At 33.3% G+C, this 20944-nt stretch overlaps 1 protein-coding gene across 1 annotated transcript; it reads left to right on the top strand.

Moving 5' to 3' along the window:
- The first annotated feature begins 18504 nt into the window (after window positions 1-18504).
- LOC130960303 (40S ribosomal protein S8-like) lies at window positions 18505-20479 on the top strand. Its single transcript, XM_057885675.1, has 5 exons — window positions 18505-18650; window positions 18760-18832; window positions 19310-19643; window positions 19923-20092; window positions 20186-20479. Exons 1-5 carry the CDS (start codon window positions 18647-18649, stop codon window positions 20259-20261), a joined length of 657 nt encoding a protein of 218 aa, XP_057741658.1. The 5' UTR covers window positions 18505-18646; the 3' UTR covers window positions 20262-20479.
- Window positions 20480-20944: the final 465 nt, after the last annotated feature.

The raw sequence follows: 20944 nt of genomic DNA on the forward strand, positions 1-20944 counted from the left end.
TTGTAAGATATCACTACTATCTAAAGACCTCTATAAAAGGGGGTGCTCACCTCAGTTGTAATCAGATCTCAATGAACATTATAATATATCCACTTTTTCCACCTTACAAAATGTTCTAAATTTTCTTTCTCTCTCTAAAAGCTTAGCTAGTGTTATTTCCTTCTTCCTCAATCCAGTGCCATAAAGTATGCTCTGAGCTTGCCTCTAAAGAGGATCATATTCATCAGAAAATGGCATAGATAAGATCCACAAAAATTTCTCATAGTGAAAAAGGAACTCAATGTTATAATGCTAAATTTTGCTCGAACCCTTTAATCTCACTCGTTTTAATGGTTGCAAAGAGTGATTGAGATAAGCAAAAAATGTATTATATCATTATCATCTTGAAGTACTGGAGATATACTCCTGTGGTATAATTATAATATTTTAAAAAATATTACTAAAAATTAAAATGATATTTTTTTATTACTTAATAATATTTTTAATTTAAAAAATAAAAAATAATATGAAAATATAAAAAATGTAATCTTAGTTTTAATAATACTTATATAATCTATATAATCAATGTTCTACTAGAATCTATGTATAACATACATTCTTTTAATTAAGTACTACACTTTTGAAGACTACTCACTTTTTTATTTATTTTTTATTTCATTTCTCATAATATCTTTTAATTTATGTAAGAATTTATCATTAATTAATAAATTACTACATCCAAGACGAATTTGCCTACTCACTCTCACTTTTGAAAAGGTAACTAGTTACGTTTATTCATCCATCACTTTCACACTTGTGACAGTGTGTTTTACATAGGATTTTGATGTTTTACAAAATAAATCTTTTATTTTTTAGTTCTGCAATCATCTACGTTAGTTCATTAAAAACTATATTTTATGAGAACGAAAATATATTTAAATCTATTAGTATGATTGAAAGATTTTGATTTTTGACTTTAAAATATTTCTTGATCATTACCTCTATTTGTTATTATTGTTTCTAATAATACATACTTCTTTAATTTTTTTTTCAACTAAAATTTATTAAATTCTTATTAGGATAAATAACAAATAATTATCTGGTGAACAAAGATTTATAAAATAATTTTATTATATTAAAGACTAAAATTCTAAAACTATTTATACTTAGCTATTGAAACAGCTGTGGTGTACTATGAATTCCAACTCAAGCCTATCTTTACTTTTGCCATCTTTTCTTTTCTTTTTTTTTTCCTTCAATTTTCCCTTTATTTTCAGTTTTAAAAAATACATATAATGAGTTTATAATTACAAAAATAAAAATAGTGATCGATAGCAATCAATGCCAAGTTGTTGTTGCTTACCATAAATTCAAATCAAATCAAATGCCTTATAGAAGACAGACATGTACAAATGTCAAATTCACTGAATTAGCAACATAGAAAATTTCCTTTAAAATATATCACAAAAATATTAAAAAATTATCAAAATTTATTATCTTTTATTATTAATTATTTATTAATATTTAAAAATATAAATTAAAATATATTATTAAATTATTAAATAAAAAAATTAAATTTATATATAATTAAAAATAATAATAAAAAATTAATTATAATAATCCTCTAATATTTCTCAACTATATATTAAATACCGAATTATTCACAACTCTCCCTTACGTCAAAGTTTCGTAGAAATTAAGGCAAACATATCCACTTTTTCTCATATATTTCCTTCGATATGTTTCCATCATTATTATTATTTTAGTATTATTAAATCTATATATATATATATATATATCCTTGCAATCATTACAGTACATCTATCACATGCATCTGGTTGCTTCTACAATCAATTTCCCAGCAAAAACATGCAATTATAGTAATAATAATAATTAGCGTCTCTTTCTATTATCATGTGCAATGGGGATATTGTTCTTATAAATCATCACTTATTACCTAAACTGACGCAACATCAAATCAAAGCCGTCACAAATATATACTTAACTTTTCTAGTAGTTAAATTAAATAAAATAACTTTGAATTATTGTGTAACATTACTACTGTAATAATTTAACAATGAGTACTACTAGAGAGCCAATGGTCTAAATATACAATAAATTAAATCTTTAGTCATACTATCCAGAATAATCATCTGAGTAGCAGGATAATAAACATCTCAAGTCATGAAACCACTCATTCTAAAAGTTTAAACTGATTTTGGGTTCACCAAAAATCGAATTCTTGATCTTTTAGATTTAGAGCTCTAAGGTAGCGTTTGTTTTGAGGTACTGACACAGAGACTGAGAGACTGAGAGACTGAGACTCAGTATCGTGTTTGTTAGTTCAGAGACTGGTACTAAAATTTCTGTCTCTTTCTCTAAAATTTCAGTATTTCAGTACTTCCAAAAAGTAGGAACACAGTAGACTGAAATTTTTAGAGATGGATACTAAAACTTTAATAACATTTTATACCTAAAATACTTTCATTTTAATTAATTAATTCCAATTTTACCCTTTGTGCAAATTAAATTAAAGTTTCATTATTGTTTCAATTCCTCTCTCCCATTTTGCACCAAACAGAATACTGAGATTTATTTCAATTCCTGTCTCTTAGTCTCTGTCTCTTAGTCTCAGTCTTTTCGTCTCTGTCTCTCCACCAAACAGAATACTATGACATGAAATCACTCATCCCAAAAGTTTAACCTGATAGAAAAATATAACACTAATAATTATATCTCTAATATTTCATAAACCTCTATTGTACATATCGTATAAAATTTCCATTGGCTCCCTATACTTTCTCTTTAACAATATAGGATGATGGTTGCTATCTTTTCCATAAATTTTTATCAATATCCATATTATTTTAATTAAATAACATGAAAATAGAAGTGAAAATTTAATATATCTTGAAAACATACGTGAGAATATATATATATTAGTCCGTTAAATGAGTCTGAAATTAAAGGTGCCCAAATAAGAGGAGTAAAAGGACAACGTGCTATTAGATCTGGTGGCTTCTTTGGGTTTTGAGTTCTTTATCAAAGGAATAAAAATCCATTAAAAAAAGAAGTTTTGATGGGGCCAAAAAAGAAAGGAAAAGAAAAATGCCGAAGTAATTGTGCCCTATATATAAAAAAGAATATCTACTATGTTGGTTGGATGGGAAAGTACATAATAAATATATGATAATGAAATGTCATATAAATATCGAATGCATTATTCAGTTTTGGTAACTTTATTCAAATGAAGGTGGTTGTGGATTGTTGAACTTGAAATTAATACAAGTATGGATGTATATTACAAGTTGTTTACGTAGTTCAACTGTATATCCATTTGTGGAAAGTTTCCTGATTATATTATTGCAATATATGCCAATATTGGATGACTTCTCCAATCTGACAAACTGCATACAGTATAATAATAATACTAAATATAATTATAATATATGTATGGTTAATTAATTAGTTGGTATAGTAGTGGAATTAACACTAGTCTTTATAATTTTAAGCATTTAAAATTTTCTATATATATTTTTTTTTAACTAGGTCTGGTATCACCAATTCTATGATATCCACGAATGTCCAACTCATTTGGATAAAGGTTAAAAATATGATCTGTTACAGATGGGAGTGGATCTTCTCCAGTAACAAAAAAATTAGATACTATCTAATGTTTAATTTAACATTTTATTATTTTTTTTCTCTTATTTAATTTTAGTTTCACTTAAAAGATTAAAGATAAAAGATCATACTTTATTCTCTTAAGTATTTTTTTCATTTGAGATAATCCATTTCCGTTACAGATAAAGTTAGAAGTACAACAGATTAAGTTACGTAAATAAAATATAGAATTTGAATTTAAAATTAATTCTATCCATTCTAGTCACAGGCTTGATTTATTATTGTCTTATATTATATTATTATATGTAAACTAAAGAGGATTGATCAGCCATCTTTTTTTCTTTGTTTTTGTCTAAGTAATGCTAAAAACACAATCACAAAAAATTATTTTATTTTATTTAATATTTATACTTTTATATATGTTTATTGTATAAAATTACTCATTTATTATTCATTGAACAAAAAGAAGATCACCGGTTTCTTTAAATTTGTGCGCAAAATGCACAACAAATTTTAACAGCTCTGTATATTTAAGATACATAATCTTTCTTTAGTGCCTATTCTTTCTGGTAACACACAACAATTTACTACGATAAAAAAAAAAAATCAAAGATATTTTTATCAAAAGTCCAATGGACATTAAGTTTGTGTTTGATTAGTATCTATCAAACATATGAATATAGAGATAAATATATAGCTAGAGATATAAATATAAAGATATACAAATTTTTTTATTGTATTTGATAATAATATACACGATACATTAGTATAAATTAAATATCAATTTTACTTTTTTATTATCAACATTACTTCATTACTACAATTATCACCATCATTATTTTTTGTTATCACTACTATCAACATCAATTCAAATTATTACTAATAGGAGCTCTTTCAATAATCAATACAACAATTCTTATTTTAAAAGGAAAAGAAAAAAAAAATAGAATTAAAAAATACTCCTTTTCGAGATCAAGCATGTATGTTCATGAGCAAAAGGAGCGCATCCTTTATCTCATGTGCGTCCCAGCCATAACAAATTCTGACTCCACTCATTGAGAAATAGACAGGGACGGGTTCTTCATGAACTAATCCATTATATTCAAAACCTGGCCCAAGTTCTTAATTAGAGAAAATAGATTGAACACATTTGAGAAAAAATCGTTGTAGCGAGGAGTGCGAGAGAAAGTGTGATCGGAGTGACAATGATAAACTGGAAGAGTGGGCAATAGGCAGCAGTGGGCGATGCAAAGAGGAAGAGGGAGAGAGGCGATGATGGACAATGCAGAAGAGAGAAATAGAGAGAAAGAGGGCGGCAACGCCAATGGTGGTAGCAGTGGCGGTGGCAGTAACGGACGGAACAGTGATGAAGAGAAAGGGTAGTCGTAGCGGAGGAAAGATGGTAAGCCTCGGAGCCAAGAAACAGAACGGGAGAAGGAGAGAAGGAAAAAAAAGGGGATCATGATTAGAGATAAATTGATATTTTAAAAATTAATAAGGGATACAAATATAAAAGTTTGTGTTTAATTAATTATGTCTTTGTGACTAAAACTTTTGGAAAAATACTATATATATATATATATTGTATGCATTTGTGTGCTAGCTGTTGTGTCTATTAAAATTTGTGTCTAAACAAATAAGCGATGGACATGTAAAAATACTATATATATATATATATATATATTGTATGCATTTGTGTGCTAGCTGTTGTGTCTATTAAAATTTGTGTCTAAACAAATAAGCGATGGACATGTACTACCGTGTCTATGTCTCTTATGAACATGGACAATAACTAAACTAACCGTATTCTTTTCACACTCTTTACTCGGCACATGAGATTTGATAGTCTTGTATAATTTATCTCCTTAAATATATGTGTGATTTGATGGGACTAGATTTCATGACATGATTTAAACATAGCGAGAAATAGGAATGAGTGAATCTAAAATAGAGGGTGATTATTCGTAAGTTGCATTAGCATGTGATCACTCACAATATCTAACTTGCACTTTTGTTATTTTCTTTATGGGTGATCACACCCACAATATCTAATTTGCATTAGCATGTGATTACCCACAATATTATATGTTATATATACTTCTATATACAATTCATTAAACATGACAAAAGCTAGCAATAAAGGTGGAAGGTGGGCCAATCCATCCAGCCCCTCCCCCTTCCTGCCAGAAGTCCGTTTTAAAATTTTAGTCTAACTCTTTTTTTGGCAAGTTAGATAAATCAACCTAATATTTTTTAGTCCGTTTGTCACTCCTACTAGAAAAGAATTGCTATTACTTCTATCACTTGGTATGGCTTGTTATTAGGATCATCATTTGAAAAAATTGTTGGTGAAATTATAAAATAAATAAGGTTAAAAAAATAAGTCTCCAGCTAAAGAAATATTTGTTAGAATTTCTAATATATATCATAGTTAATTAGAGATTTCACTTTATAAAAATTGAGTTGGCCGTACGATATGATCTTAGTTGTAAATATATGTAACAGTTTAGACCACACGCTAGCACGATATTATCCGTTTTGGCACACAAGACCTTACGGTTTTGTCTTTGACGATAGGGATAATAGTCAAAGCCCCGCACACTCACTCGTCAAAACGTGTCATGCTAGGAAGAGGTATCCACACTTTTATAAGGCATGCTTCGTTTCTCTTTCCAACCGATGTGGGACCTTACAATCCACCCTCCCAAGGGAGCCCAGCACCCTCACTGGCACATTGATCCGGGAACCAGGCTCTGATACCATCTGTAACAGCTCAGACCATCCGCTAGCACGATATTGTCCGTTTTGGTACACAAGGCCTCACGGTTTTGTCTTTGACGATAAGGAGGATAGCCGAAGGCCCCCACACTCACTCGTCAAAATGCGTCATCCTAGGAAGAGGTATCCACAACCTTATAAAGTATGCTTCGTTCCTCTCCCCAACCGATGTGGGACCGTGATGCGTAAGCATCTTATCTATCTTTTTCTTGTGAATTTGCACTTGAATTGCTAAGTTTAATCAAAATTTAAATATCTTTTAGCCACTATGGATGCTACTTTAAGTTGTGCACAATTCTATTTATTTCAGGTAGCATTCAGAGGAATTTGACGGAATTTTGTAGCAGAAAAGGAAGAAAGCGAATGATGCTGTCAATCCTGACCTCCTTGAACTCAAATGAAAATAACTTGAGTTACAGAGGTCTAATTAACGTGATTCTAGTGGCATTAGAAAGCTAACTTCCAGGTCTTTCCAACGATATATAATAGTGCACATTTTACCTTCAACAACCTCTACATCCTCCACGTTGAACTTAGTTCCTACCAAGTTCAACGTGGATTTAAGAACTCCCAGAGAAGCACATGCTGCCTTCTCCACGCTGAACTTGGGAAAAGCCAAGTTCAGCGTGGATTCAAAGGAACATGCTAAAGACGCCACTGCCTCCTCCACGCTAAACTTGGAAATTTCCAAGTTCAGCGTGGATCGTGATAATACCAGTGGTTCCCAATCTTCTTCCAAAGGCTGCACGCATAGTTTAATTAATTTTGATTAAATTTGTATTTTATTTTAAAATAGAAAAAGATATTATTTTAGTTTTAGAAAATAGATTTTAAATTAATTAGGATTAGATATAAAAGGGAAAAGAAACTTCTCTTCTCTCCTACCTCATTCCAAATTTACAGTTTACCATAATCCTAGTTTTCACTCTTTTCCATGAACAACTAAACCTCCACTGTTAAGGTTAGGAGCTCTATCTATTGTATGGATTGGTTCTATTATTTTTCTATTTTAATTCATGTATTGATTCATATAATTCAAGAATTATTTTTGTTCTTTATTTTATAAATTTAGGTGGAACGGAAGTATGACCCTCTTTCTAATTGAGTTCTTGTATAACTTGGGAAAGCTTTTTACTTGAACAACAACTTGAAAATATATTCTCCTAAATTTCTAATTATCTGGACTTAACGAGATATGTGACATATAATTCTCTTATATTTGGGTAATTAGGATTTCTGTGGCATATAACTAGAATTAAACTTCACCATCTAATTGGAATTAATTGACCAAAGAATTGGCGATTTATGAGAGTTAGAGGAGACTAAAAAGGTCTAAGGAATTAGGGTTTAGTCACATATAGTTTTCCATGAATTAAATCTTGCATGATTAAAATAGTTAGTAAGAAAAGTCAATTAGAAAATTAGATAACTCTGAAGGCTTAACTGTTTCTCCATATATTATTCATAACTTGTTTACTACTTGCTTTCTGATATTCTGAATTTACTATTTAATGCAATTGAGACCCAAATGCACTTTTCTGTTTGTCTAACTAAGTAATTTAATCAACCATTTTTGCTTAGTCCATCAATCCTCGTGGGATCGACCCTCATTCACTTGAGGTACTACTTGGTACGACCCGGTGCACTTGCCGGTTAGTTTATGGTTGTAATTTTTGTACCAAGTTTTTGGCGCCGTTGTCGGGGATTATATTCCAAGTTTAATGTGGCAAAACGACGTAAATTGTGTGATTTTGGTTGAAGTCCACGCTGAACTTAGGAAATTCTAAGTTCAGTGTGCTGAACGACGTTAAAAGGGGAGAATTGGCCAAGAGTCCACGCTGAACTTGACATACCTCAAGTTCAGCGTGGAAAATTAAAAAAATCAAATAAATAATAAAATCAACCGCAACAGAAAATTAACTAAGGATACGAAATTATCAGGTTACCTCCCGACAAACACTTCTTTACCGTCACTAGCTTGACGGTCAGCTCCTCTAAGGAGGAGGATCATAGGGGGTTAGCTCTTCTCCCCTCACTGTGAATCTTCTCCCTGTGTCCTCATAAAGTAGTTCAATATGCTCCAGAGAGAGGATTCTGTTTACTGTATAAGTGAACACTGGATTGCTAGTCAACACCACCTTCATTCCTGGGGAGAAGTCTTCAGTGGAAATCTTTTTGTTTCTCCATCCTCTAGGTACTTTCTTCTTTTTTGGAACCTCTGCCTTGGTGGATGATGCATTCCCGACACCAAACTTAGATTTGATATTAGGAGGAATTTTATTGTTTGTCACCAAAGGAGGTTTGAGCTGCAATTTCTGTTGTGTATCATCAGGGAGTTCTTGAAGGTTTGGATCAATAAGCTCAGTCTGCATGCACCTCTCTTCTTCACCTGCTGAATGTATATCTTTGAAGACATAAAAGTCTAGTTGCTCATTATGCACTCTAAGCACTAATTCACCTTCTTCCACATCAATCAGAGCTCTTCCAGTGGCTAGGAATGGTCTTCCTAGAATTATAAAGGTATTCTCATCCTTCCCTATGTCAAGAATCACAAAATCTATTGGGAGGAAGAATTTACCCACTTTGACCAAGATATTCTCCACTAATCCGTATGCAGGCTTTATAGATTTCTCTGCTATCTGTAATGCTATCTTTGTGGATTGCACCTCTTGGATTTGCAGCTTCTTCATCACAGACAATGGCATTAAATTGATACTTGATCCCAGATCACATAACGCTTTCTCAAAGGTTGTGCTCCCAATGGTGCATGAAATTTGAAAGCTCCCTGGATCCGGCATCTTCCTTGGCAAGTTATTCTAAATGATGGCACTGCATTCTTTAGTCAGTACCACTGTCTCATCTTCCTTTAAGGGCTTCTTCTCTGATAATAGCTCCTTCATGAACTGGACATAGAGAGGCATTTGCTCCAAAATCTCAGCAAAAGGAATATTGACTCTGAAGACTTCCAAGAACTTTGAAAACTGCTTGTCCTTGGTCTCCTTTTGAAGTCTCTGAGGATATGACATTTTAGGCTTGTACTCAGGAGCTTTAGGTAATGTAGGATGAGCGTCAAGAGATACTGGGAATGGGGTTGTCTGCACGCCTAGGAGGGGTGTGTTCCACCTCCTTTTTCTTCTCTGCTGGAGCTTCTTTTTCAACTGGCTCCTCATTAACTTGTGCATCCGTACTTGCCACTTGTCCACTTATCAAGGTGATAGCTTTGCATTTCTCTCTTGGATTCACCACTGTATCACCAGGGAATGTACTTGGAGGCCTCTCAGATATTTGCTTGCTCAACTAGCCTACCTGTACCTCCAAGTTTCTGAAGGAAGCTCTAGTTTTCTGCATAAAATGATTCATTGTTGCTTCCATATCAGAGTTCTCTTGGGGCTGAGAATTTACCTGCTGAGGTGGTTGTTGATGAGGAGACTGAAACTGGTAGTTATTATAATTATTCTGTTGAAAATCACCCTGAGAATTATTGTTAAAATTCAGTGATCCCTGAGGTTGCTCTCTCTACCCAAAATTTGGGTGGTTTCTCCACTCCTGATTATAGGTCTTAGAGTATGGATCATTATTGGAGTTTCTAGGAGCATTCCCCATGTAATTAACCTGTTCAAAAGAAAATTTTGTATAGTCATAATTCTCATTTTGCATAAAATTACCTGTCATGTCATAAGGGATCTCTTCAGGTGCATTCTGAGTGTTGACAGCTGAAACATGCATCCTACTCAATTGTTGAGAAATTAAACTCATCTGTTGGCTCAAAATTTTATTTTGAGCAAGGATAACATCAAGAGCTTCTACTTCCATAACGCCTTTCTTTTGAGGGGGCTCAGAGTTCACAGGATTCCTGTTAGATGAATATAAATATTGGTTGCTAGCAACCAATTCAATAAGCTCAGTAGTTTCCTCCGGTGTCTTCTTCATGTGCAATGAACCACCTGCAGAATTATCTAAGCACATCTTGGACATTTCACCCAAGCCTTCATAAAAGATATCTAGTTAGGTCCATTTAGAGAACATGTCCGGAGGGCATTGCTTAGTCAGTAGCTTGTATCTTTTCCAAGCTTCATAAAGGGTCTCACCATCCTTCTGCCTAAAGGTCTGAACCTCCACCCTAAGCTTAGTCAGCTTTTTAGGTGAGAAATATTTAGTCAGAAATCCAGTGACAACCTTTTTCCAAGTATCCATACTCTCCTTGGGATGAGAATCCAACCACAGCTTTGCTCTATCCCTCAAAGCAAATGGGAAGAGCATGAGTTTGTACACATCCAGGTTCACTCCATTTGTCTTTACAGTATCACAAATCTACAAAAATTAGAAATAAATTGATTTGGATCTTCTTGGGGCAGACCATGATACTGGTAGTTTTGTTGCACCAGAGTGACTAGTTATGGCTTCAGCTCAAAGTTGTTTGCAGCTATGGGAGGTACCACAATGCTTTTTCCATAAAGATCTGCATTGGGAGTAGTGTATGAACCAAGAACTCTTCTAGGTTGTTCATTTCCATTAGGATTTGCCACATTGGCATTAGCAGCATTATTATGCTCCATAGTGGACTCTGCAACCTTGTAAAGTCTTGCTTGTTGCAAACGCCGCCTAAAAGTCCTTTCAAGTTCAGAATCAAAGTCTAACAGAGGTTCCTTGTCCCTATTCCTGCTTATAAACAGACAGAAGACAAGAAAAGATGAAACTCTCTACGTCAGAGTGCAGAAAATTCCCAGTGAGGTAACTTGTGTAAAGAAATAAAATAAAAATACTAAATAAATAAATAAATAAATTTAAAAAATTATGAGTGGAATTAAGGCAGAAAAATTTGAAAACAACAAGAAAAATAAATAGGAAAAATTAAAAAAAAATAACTAGGTAACACCAAACTTAAATTCAGAAATTAAGGGAAAATATTAGTGCTATTTATTTATTTATTTTTTTCAAAAATACTAAAGCAAAACTTAAATAAAATTGAAACTAAAACGCCTAATCTAAGCAATCAAACAACTAATATTTGTTAATCACTATCAATCCCCGGCAACGACGCCAAAAACTTGGTGCGTGGAATTTGTAACCCACAAACTAACTGACAAGTGCACCGGGTCGTACCAAGTAATACCTCAGGCGAGTGAGGGTCGATCCCACGAAGATTGATGGACTAAGCAACCATGGTTGATTAATTTACTTAATTAGACAAGTAAAAAATGGTGTTTGAAGATTCAAAAGCATTAACAATAAATTCAGAATATTTGAAAGCAAGTAGTAAACAAGTTGTAAATATCATTTCAGAGCTTTTATTCACCATACCACCGTAACCCCCCTCTATCAATAACTATCTAATATATATATATATATATATATATATATATATATATATATATATATATATATATATATCTTTTAATTATTTTCACCTCTCTTGTGCTTTTATTATTCTATTTTTTTATACTAATATTTGTTTTTCTTCTTCTGTCTGTCTTTTTATGTTCTTCTATATTTTCAGTTTTTCTTTGCTTGAGGACAAGCAAACTTTTAAGTTTGGTGTTGTCGCTCCGCTTGTAAATTTTCTGTTTATTTTAATGACACCAAAGGAAGGCGAATCATCTCCGATCCACGAAAGAGCACAGCCAGAAGAATGAAACGGCCACTAGGATAACTGAGGTGATTGAGTTCCTTTCATTCTATATTCCTTCCCGTTCTTACTATATTAGGTTCCTATTTTCTGCTTATTTTGTTATTGCATGATCAGTTTTTATTTCAATTCCTAGGTTTTAGTTTAATTTACTGTTTATTTTGTTATTTGATTTTTAGTCTGAAGGGATGTTTCATGTATTACTCACTAAGCTTGAAATAAAAAGAAAAAAAAAGATGTATTGCATGAGAGATTGAGTTTATATTGAAGAATAGTCTTATTTACTTAAATGTGGTGGCATTTTCTGTAATCCTGAATGCATGACATGAACAGTGCATATCTGAATTTGAATCAAAGGATGTTGATGTATAAGGAACAAGAATTTAGAGAACTATTATGACTTCTCTGAAATTAGTGAAAGCTTAATCCTTGAAGTAAAAGAAGCAGCAAAAGAAAAATAAAAGCAAGGTCCAAGGCTCTAAGCATCAATGACTAAGGAGGTCAGACATGATTAAAAGCTCAAAGAGTTGTTTCCTTAGTCATATGCTTGTGGTGTTCTTGTGTCAAGTAATCCTTGAGACAGAATATTTAGAGTCGAGACCAAATGCAGTTAGAAGAGTATGCCGAAGGCTTTGAGCACCACTGTCTGGGAGTAACTGAAAGAGCAATCAGAACTTAGAAAGAGTTCTCCAGTCAAGTGCTTGTGGTGTTTATGTGTCAAGTAAAGCTTGAGACAAAACATTTAAAGTCACGGCTAGACTCAAGGTGCAAAGCACCAAAGAAAAGAGAAATAAAATAAATTTTGTTTTGTTCAAAGATTAAACTGGGGTATAAAGATCAGATAATTTATAATATGATCCGGATTCTAATTCCGAATGATACTGATATTCCTTTGATTCAAAGGAGAGTGAGATTGCCAAAACTGTTCAAAGTTACAATGAATAAACCCCATTTTAAGAATATACTTGAGCTTGACTAAACTCTCACTTCTTATGCAAATTCACATCTTAATCATGTACTTATTTTGGTTGCTTGAGGACAAGCAACAATTCAAGTTTGGTGTTGTGATACGTGAGCATCTTCTCTATCTTTTCCTAGTAAATTTGCATTCAAATTGTTGAGTTTGATCAAAATTTAAATATCTTTTAGCCACTATGGATACTACTTTGAGTTGTGTACAATTCTATTTATTTCAGGTAGCATTCGGATGGATTTGACGGAGTTTTGTAGCAGAAAAGGAAGAAAGTGAATAATGTTGTCAATTCTGGCCTCCTTGCACTCAAACAGAAATAACTTAAGCTACAGAGGTCCAATAGACGTGATTCTAGTGGCATTGAAAAGCTAACTTCTAGAAATTTCCAACAATATATAATAGTGCACATTTCTTCTTCAGCAACCTCTTCCTTCTCCACGTTGAACTTGGCTCCAAGTTCAACGTGGATTCAAAGGAAAAGCGTAGAATTGTCACTGCCTCCTCCACGCTTAACTTGAAAATTTCCAAGTTCAGCGTGGACCCAATGGAACGCAATAAGGACGCCTCTGCTTATCCCACGCTGAACTTGAAGTTTTTCAAGTTCAGCGTTGATCCTAACAACCAAGTGGTCCCCAGGCATTCAAGAAAAGCTGCGAATGAAGCCAGATTTATTTTTGATTGGATTTTGTATTTTATTTTAAAATAGGAAAAGATATTATTTTAATTTTAGAAAAGATATTTTACATTAATTAGAATTAGATATAAAAGGGAAAAGAATCAGCTTTCTCTTGTACCTCATTCCAAATTTACAGTTTACCAGAATCTTAGTTTTCACTCTTTTCCATGAGCAATTAAACCTCCATTGTTAAGGTTAAGAGCTCTGTCTATTGTATGGATTGATTCTATTATTTTTCTATTTTAATTCATGTATTGATTCATATAATTCAAGAATTGTTTTCATTCTTTATTTTATAAATTTGGGTGGAACGGAAGTATGACCCTCTTTCTAATTGAGTTCTTGTATAACTTGGAAAAACTCTTTACTTGAACAACAGTTTGAAAACATATTCTCCTGAATTTCTAATTATCTGAACTTAATGGGATACGTGACATATAATCCTCTTATATTTGGGTAATTAGAATTTCTGTGGCATATAACTAGAATTAAACTTCACCCTCTAATTGGAATTAATTGACCAAGGAATTGGCGGTTGATGAGAGTTAGAGGAGACTAAAAAGGTCTAAGGAATTAGGGTTTAGTCACATATAGTTTGCCATGAATTAAATCTTGCATGATTAAAATAGTTAGTAAGAAAAGTCAATCAGGAAATTAGATAACTCTGAAGTCTTAACTGTTTCTCCATATATTATTCACAACTTGTTTACTGCTTGCTTTCTGATATTCTGAATTTACTGTTTAATGCAATTGAGACCCAAACGCTCTTTTCTGTTTGTCTAACTTAGTAATTTAATCAACCATTTTTCCTTAGTCCATCAATCCTCGTGGGATCGATCCTCATTCACTTGAGGTACTACTTGGCACACAAGGCCTTACGGTTTGGCACATAAGGCCTCACGGTTTTGCCTTTGACGATAGAAATGATAGTCGAAGGCCTCCACACTCATTCGTCAAAACGTGTCATGCTAGGGAGAGGTATGCACACCCTTATAAGGCATGCTTCGTTCTCCTCCCCAATCGATGTGGGACCTTATAATATACGTCTTAATAAGCCCAATAATAAATCATTGATACATGTTGGTTCTCCAAATTTATTAAAAGTTAATATTGTATTTGGTGATTATGCACACATCACACTAGTATAAACTAAATGTCAATGTTACTTTTTTATTGTCACCACAGCTTCATCACTACAATTACCACCACTATTGCTTTCCATCATCACCACCAACAACATCAACCCAAATTATTACTAGTAAGAACTCTTTCAATAATCAATTCTACAATTCTTTTGTTTTTCAAAAAAAAAGAAAAAAATTTAAAGAGACTTGAAACATACTCCTTTCCACGATCAAGCATGTTCATGAGCAAAACTGAATTAGACTTGGAAAATACTCTTTTCTGAGACCAAGCATGTTCATGAGCAAAACGAGCACATCCTTCGTCTCATGCGCGTTTCAACCACAACGAATTTCGGTTCCCACTCCATGAGAAATAGAGAGGGACGGATTCTTCATGAACTAATCCATCAAATTTAAAACCTGGTTCAAGCTCCTAGTAACAGAAAACGAATCGAGTACATCTAAGAGAAAATTGTTGCAGCTAGGAGCGCGAGAGAAATTGCGATCAAAGAGACAATGGATAAACAGGGAGAGTGAAAAATATGTAGCAATGGGCGACGCGAAGAGAAATAGGGAGAGAGGAGGGTGGCACTGCGAAGAGGTTGAGAGAGAGAGGGGGGAGATAGAGTAAGTGTGAAAGAGTGAGAGAGAGGGGGGTAGTAGGTGATGAAAAGTGAGAAGAGGAGGGCGCATCAGCGCCAATGGTGGTGGCGGTGATAGACAGAGCAGTAATGAAGGGAGAGGGTAGTGGCAAAGGGAAGATGGAGGATGGCAACCCACTGACACAAGAAATAGAACGGGAGAAGGGAAGATGGAAAAAAGAGGGGTCATGGTTAGAGATAAATTGATATTTAAAAGTGCGAAAGTTTGTGTTTAATTATTTGTATCTTTGTGTCTCAATCTTTTGAAAAAACACTGAAAATAAATGATGGACATATATGTACCACTGTGTCCATGTCTCTTATGGACATGGACAATGACCAAACAAGTTGCATTCTCTTCGCACTCTTTATCGGCACATAAAATTTGATAGTCTTGTTTAATTTATCTTAAAATATATGGGTAATTTGATCGGACCAAGTTTCATGACGTGGCTTAAACGTAGGGAGAAATATGAATGAGTGAAGCTAGAATGGAGGGTGATTATTTATAAGTCGCAGTAGCATGTGGTCGTTCTCGATATGTAAGTTGCTCTTTTGTTATTTTCTTTATTTTTATGAGAGGTTGCAAATTTTTACACATTAATGTTATACAAAATAAATCATTTAATTAAAGTCTCTAAAAATAAATAATATTATATGTTGTATATACTTCTATATACAATGTATTAAACATGACAAAATTTGGCAATGGAGATGGCAGGTGGACCAACCCATCCTGCCCCTACCCCTGTCCCTCTCAGCCAGAAATCTGCCTTGTCCTGTCTAATAGCACGTTGGTGGGATAAATCTGTCTATTTAATTTTTTTTAAGTTCTTAAAAAAAGTAATTTTTAAGGAGAAGGACCATCAATTAGTATTTTTCAAAATCAGACATAAAGAATTAGAATAATATCATTATTACATATTCACATTCATAGCAAAATTAACAATATTGATAATATAAATAATTTTACTGTCTCAGAAATTCAGAAATTAGCAATATTGATAATAAAAATTAGACGAAAAATTTAGCAATCCTAATTCAAAAAGAAATTCAAAATCAAGAATAGAGTATAAGTTCAAAAATTCTGTCAATGTTAAGGCAGAAGGGAAAAAGAGTATATACCGCATGTAGGAGTGAGTGAGTCACGAGCTGAGAGTAAAAGAGAAGAGTGTGAGTGACGAGCTAAGAATGAAAAACAAACAGAGTCGAGGAGAGACGACATAGGTCTGGCCAGCAGACAAGGGAGAGTTAAAGCAAACGCAACAGACATGCGACGAATTTGGTGTCATGGTGGGTGGATAGCAAGGCGAGTGCCAAGGGGCGAGGCGCAACGGCGCTGATTATTGTGGGTTAGTGTGTATGTGACGGAAAGAGCCAGAGGCAAAGAGTTTGTAGGCATTGTGGCTTGTGGGTGTTAGGAGTGTGGAGACTAAACTGTATTATGTTATGGGTATTGAGTAGGATTTATTTGAGTTATAGGTCTTAGTAAATTTTTTGGTTTAAGCCTAAAAAAAATGTAAAAGAGGCAAGTCCCTTCTCCTACCCCTCTAAGGCTATCTAAACTTGCGGGTTAGGCATTCTTTTTTATTATGTTTTGTTTTTTGTTAGTTAAGCGGGTCAGTCGAGTAGATTTCGTCTCATTTGTTACCTCTACTAGTAAAGAATTACCATTATTTTTATTACTTGTTATAGTCTTTTATGGAGATTATCATTTAAAAAAAATGTTGGTGAAATTCTTAAATAAATAAGGTTAAGAAAAACAAGAGAATTCTCACCCAAAGAAATATTTGTTAGAATTTTTAATATATATCTTGGTTAATTGTAGATTTTACTTTATGAAAATTGAGTTGACTGTACTATATGATCTTAGTTATAAATATACGTCTTAAGTCCAATAATTAATCATTAGAGTAAAGTGACAAATAAATCTCTCAGAATTTATATTTCAAACGAATTATTCCCTAAAAAAATTACCAACAAAGTCTTTTAAAATAATAAACGTAGACAAATGAGTTGAAATTAATACCTTCTATCTTAATTATATGGGCTAATTTAAATACAGTGTATCTATATTTACTATTCTAGATAATTTTATTAGTACTTTTTTTTTTAAAAATTAATTTATTTAAACTTTAAAGTATAAATCTTCAAGAATTTATTTGTCATTTTATTGTTAATCATTGATACATGTTGTGGGTTCTCCACTCCACATTTATTGAAAGGTTTTGTTTTTGGTAGAGTATTGGAAATTAGTATTGTAACATAATATAAATATAAGCCCATTAATCCTTAGCCCGTTATAATTTTCTTTGACAATAACTCTTTATAAGATGGTCTATTAAGGTTACGAGAAAAAAAACTCTTTAAGAAAATTCTCTTCATGACAAAAAAATCCTTTAAAAAAGAAAAAAGTTGGTAAAAATCTGTTATAAAAATAACCTAGCTATTATAACATCACAAACTCAGTTAGCACCAAAAAATAAAATTCACAAACTCACCCATATTAAATGTTCGTACACAAAACACTTAGAAATTTCCATTTATTACCTGGATTTCGCTAAATTTCAAATTTGAATACAACATATTAAAAGGCACCATAATTTATCTTGCTAGGAAGTCAATGTCCTAATCGTACAATGTGTACAATGAGCTAAATCTTTAGTTTATGAATAAAATGAACATCACATATACTATCCAAAATCTTAAGCTGATTTTGGAGTTCACCAAGGATCGAACTCTTGACCTTTCAAATCTAGAACTCTAATACTATGTCATGAAACCACTCATCCCAAAAGCGTAATCTGACAAAATAATGTAACACTAATGATCATATCTCTAATACTTCCTAAGCTTTCATTGTACACATTATACGCTTAAACCATTGGCTCCCAATACTTTCTCAACAAATTTTATAAGAAAATGCAAACAATGGGATTTGTACGGGCCATTTGATACGCGTTTGAAATTTTTTGGGGGCAAAAGTAATTGAGTTCTGAATTATGAACTAACATTAGGCCCATTGGGCCTCAAACATACGCTTGATGAAAAAAATAAAAGAAAAAGAAAACGTGAAAAACAATGCGCACACTTAGGGTTCTTTGAAAAAAAAAAAAGAAGAACAAGAGAGAAAAGAGAATAGACACACATATATATGCGCCACAACTAGGGTTTTAAGCTGGTGATAGTTGTGGGAGGCGACTCGGTGCTTTTGGTTCAACCAAGATGGGTATGCTTCAACATCATCTCTCTTCTCCAATTGCAACGCCAATTTTCTGATGATTTCACAGAATCAAAGTAACGCCAATTATGTGATGGATTTGTTTGTTGTGTTTCAGGTATTTCCAGGGATTCTATGCACAAGAGGCGCGCCACTGGTGGCAAGAAGAAGGTTTGGAGGAAGAAGAGAAAGTATGATTTCACTCTCTTTTTTCCATTTTGAATATACAGTTATTTTAATGGATTAGGAATGCAATTTTTATATTTCGAATGTTGCATAGAGGTTTGATGCAAAATGTAGACCTTCTATGAGAGTGACTGCTATTTTTTATGAATGATCCGATGGCTTCTTCTGATATGTGTCATTTCATAATTTTGTTTTATATATGTAGGAAATAGAAAATCACAAGTACTGAAAGTGGAGATGCAATGCAATGAGCTTGTTTTATTTTCTAATCCTGTAGAAAATATTTACTGAAAGGAAATAAGCCCTATATAATTTAGTATACAAAAATACTTGTTTAACTCATTCTCAATGTGCATTTTGTATTCTAATATGTATTTCATATTGATGGCTGATTTTGGTGTGTACCTAGTATAGTTGTTTAATATAATATCAAAGTCCTAGTTATTTTTATAAAGCCAAAATACTTTTATGGTTTAATATAGGTATGAGCTTGGACGCCAGCCAGCCAACACTAAGTTATCGAGCAACAAGACGGTCAGGAGGATTCGTGTAAGAGGTGGCAATGTGAAGTGGAGGGCATTGAGGTTGGATACAGGAAACTATTCGTGGGGTAGTGAAGCTGTGACTCGCAAGACTCGTATTCTTGATGTTGTTTACAATGCCTCAAACAATGAGCTCGTGAGAACTCAGACCCTTGTCAAGAGTGCCATTGTTCAGGTGGATGCTGCTCCGTTCAAGCAGTGGTACCTTCAGCATTATGGTGTTGATATTGGCAGGAAGAAGAAAACAGCAGCTGCCAAGAAGGATGCTGCCGAGGTGAAGCCTTTGGAACTTTTATGTTTGTTCCGTTTTAATATGATAAGCCTTTTGAAAATAATCAGAAGTAATTACATGCTGCATTATGTTTATTTGCAAGTTATTCTTTCTATTAGGCCAAATGCACATAAAATGCAAAATAAAGAATGCATTGCAGGGGCTAAAGTGTTTTCCTATAGTGATATTTAGCTAACCTATAATTGATTTATAATGTCAACTGCATTAGCATGTGTAGAGGCTGATGTGTTTTCCTATTATCCATCGATGTCTTATTTGCAGGAAGGTGAGACCCCCGCAGAGGAAGCCAAGAAAAGCAACCATGTTCAGAGAAAAATTGAGAAACGCCAGAAAGATCGTAAGCTTGATCCCCATATTGAAGAGCAGTTTGGTGGTGGGAGATTGCTGGCTTGCATTGCTTCTCGACCTGGGCAATGTGGCAGGGCTGATGGGTAATATAACTATTGCTTGTTTGGGTTGCACTGAATTTTGTCTAATTTGATTCTTGATCAGATACTTATTTCATTCCTTCTTGAATGCTGCAGCTATATTTTGGAAGGTAAGGAGCTTGAGTTTTACATGAAGAAAATCCAGAAGAAGAAGGGAAAGGGTGCTGCCTAATTATTCTATTCTCACACTTGTATTTTGGATTTGGTCGTCTCTGTTGGAGATTGGTTACATTCTTGGTGATTTTTCACCGTCATCACCTTCTGATTGAAGCCATTACTTGTTAGTGTGACCTAATGCGAATTGTTATCTTAGTTTTGTTTTAATTTTGTTCTTTTTTGGAAGATTACTAGTAATTTTCAGTAAAAAGTTTTGAAATTGATATTGATGGATGGATAACCTCGCTTAATTATGTTGTCAAATCAAGATAATAATGTGCGTAATGCCTTTTTCTTCAATAAACATAATTTTAACCAAAGTGCCTTTTTTTTCCATTAGGCCTAACACTCTTTTACGTAAGCTCTAAATGGCCTCTAACGTCTAAGGAAAATATGTGCCGTTGACAATAGGTGAAGAACAATAATGGCTGTTATTTCAAGAGTTTTAAGGGAAGAAAGTCTAGAGCAGTTCAAGGACTCAATATGGTTTATGACATTATGCTTCAGCCTTTCCATGTATGGAATTTCCTCAAATGAAAATTTGTTCATCATTGGCTTGGTCATCCCAACATTGTCCTTGTTCGTACTCCACCGTAACTTTGTTCTTTTTTATGATATTTTCGGCTCATACACCAATGACTAATTTGTTGCATACTCAAGTGGATAAGTGAGCTACTGCCCAAACAAAGTTGGCTCGAC

The sequence above is a fragment of the Arachis stenosperma genome, chromosome 2 (assembly GCF_014773155.1).
Source record: "Arachis stenosperma cultivar V10309 chromosome 2, arast.V10309.gnm1.PFL2, whole genome shotgun sequence".
In the NCBI taxonomy this organism is placed as follows: domain Eukaryota; kingdom Viridiplantae; phylum Streptophyta; class Magnoliopsida; order Fabales; family Fabaceae; genus Arachis; species Arachis stenosperma.

Bases quoted from the DNA above. Each gene is read 5' to 3' on its own strand.
- LOC130960303 (XM_057885675.1), top strand. The intron at 19,644-19,922 runs GTGAAGCCTTTG...TCTTATTTGCAG, and splicing joins CCAAGAAGGATGCTGCCGAG to GAAGGTGAGACCCCCGCAGA. The intron at 20,093-20,185 runs GTAATATAACTA...TGAATGCTGCAG, and splicing joins CAATGTGGCAGGGCTGATGG to CTATATTTTGGAAGGTAAGG.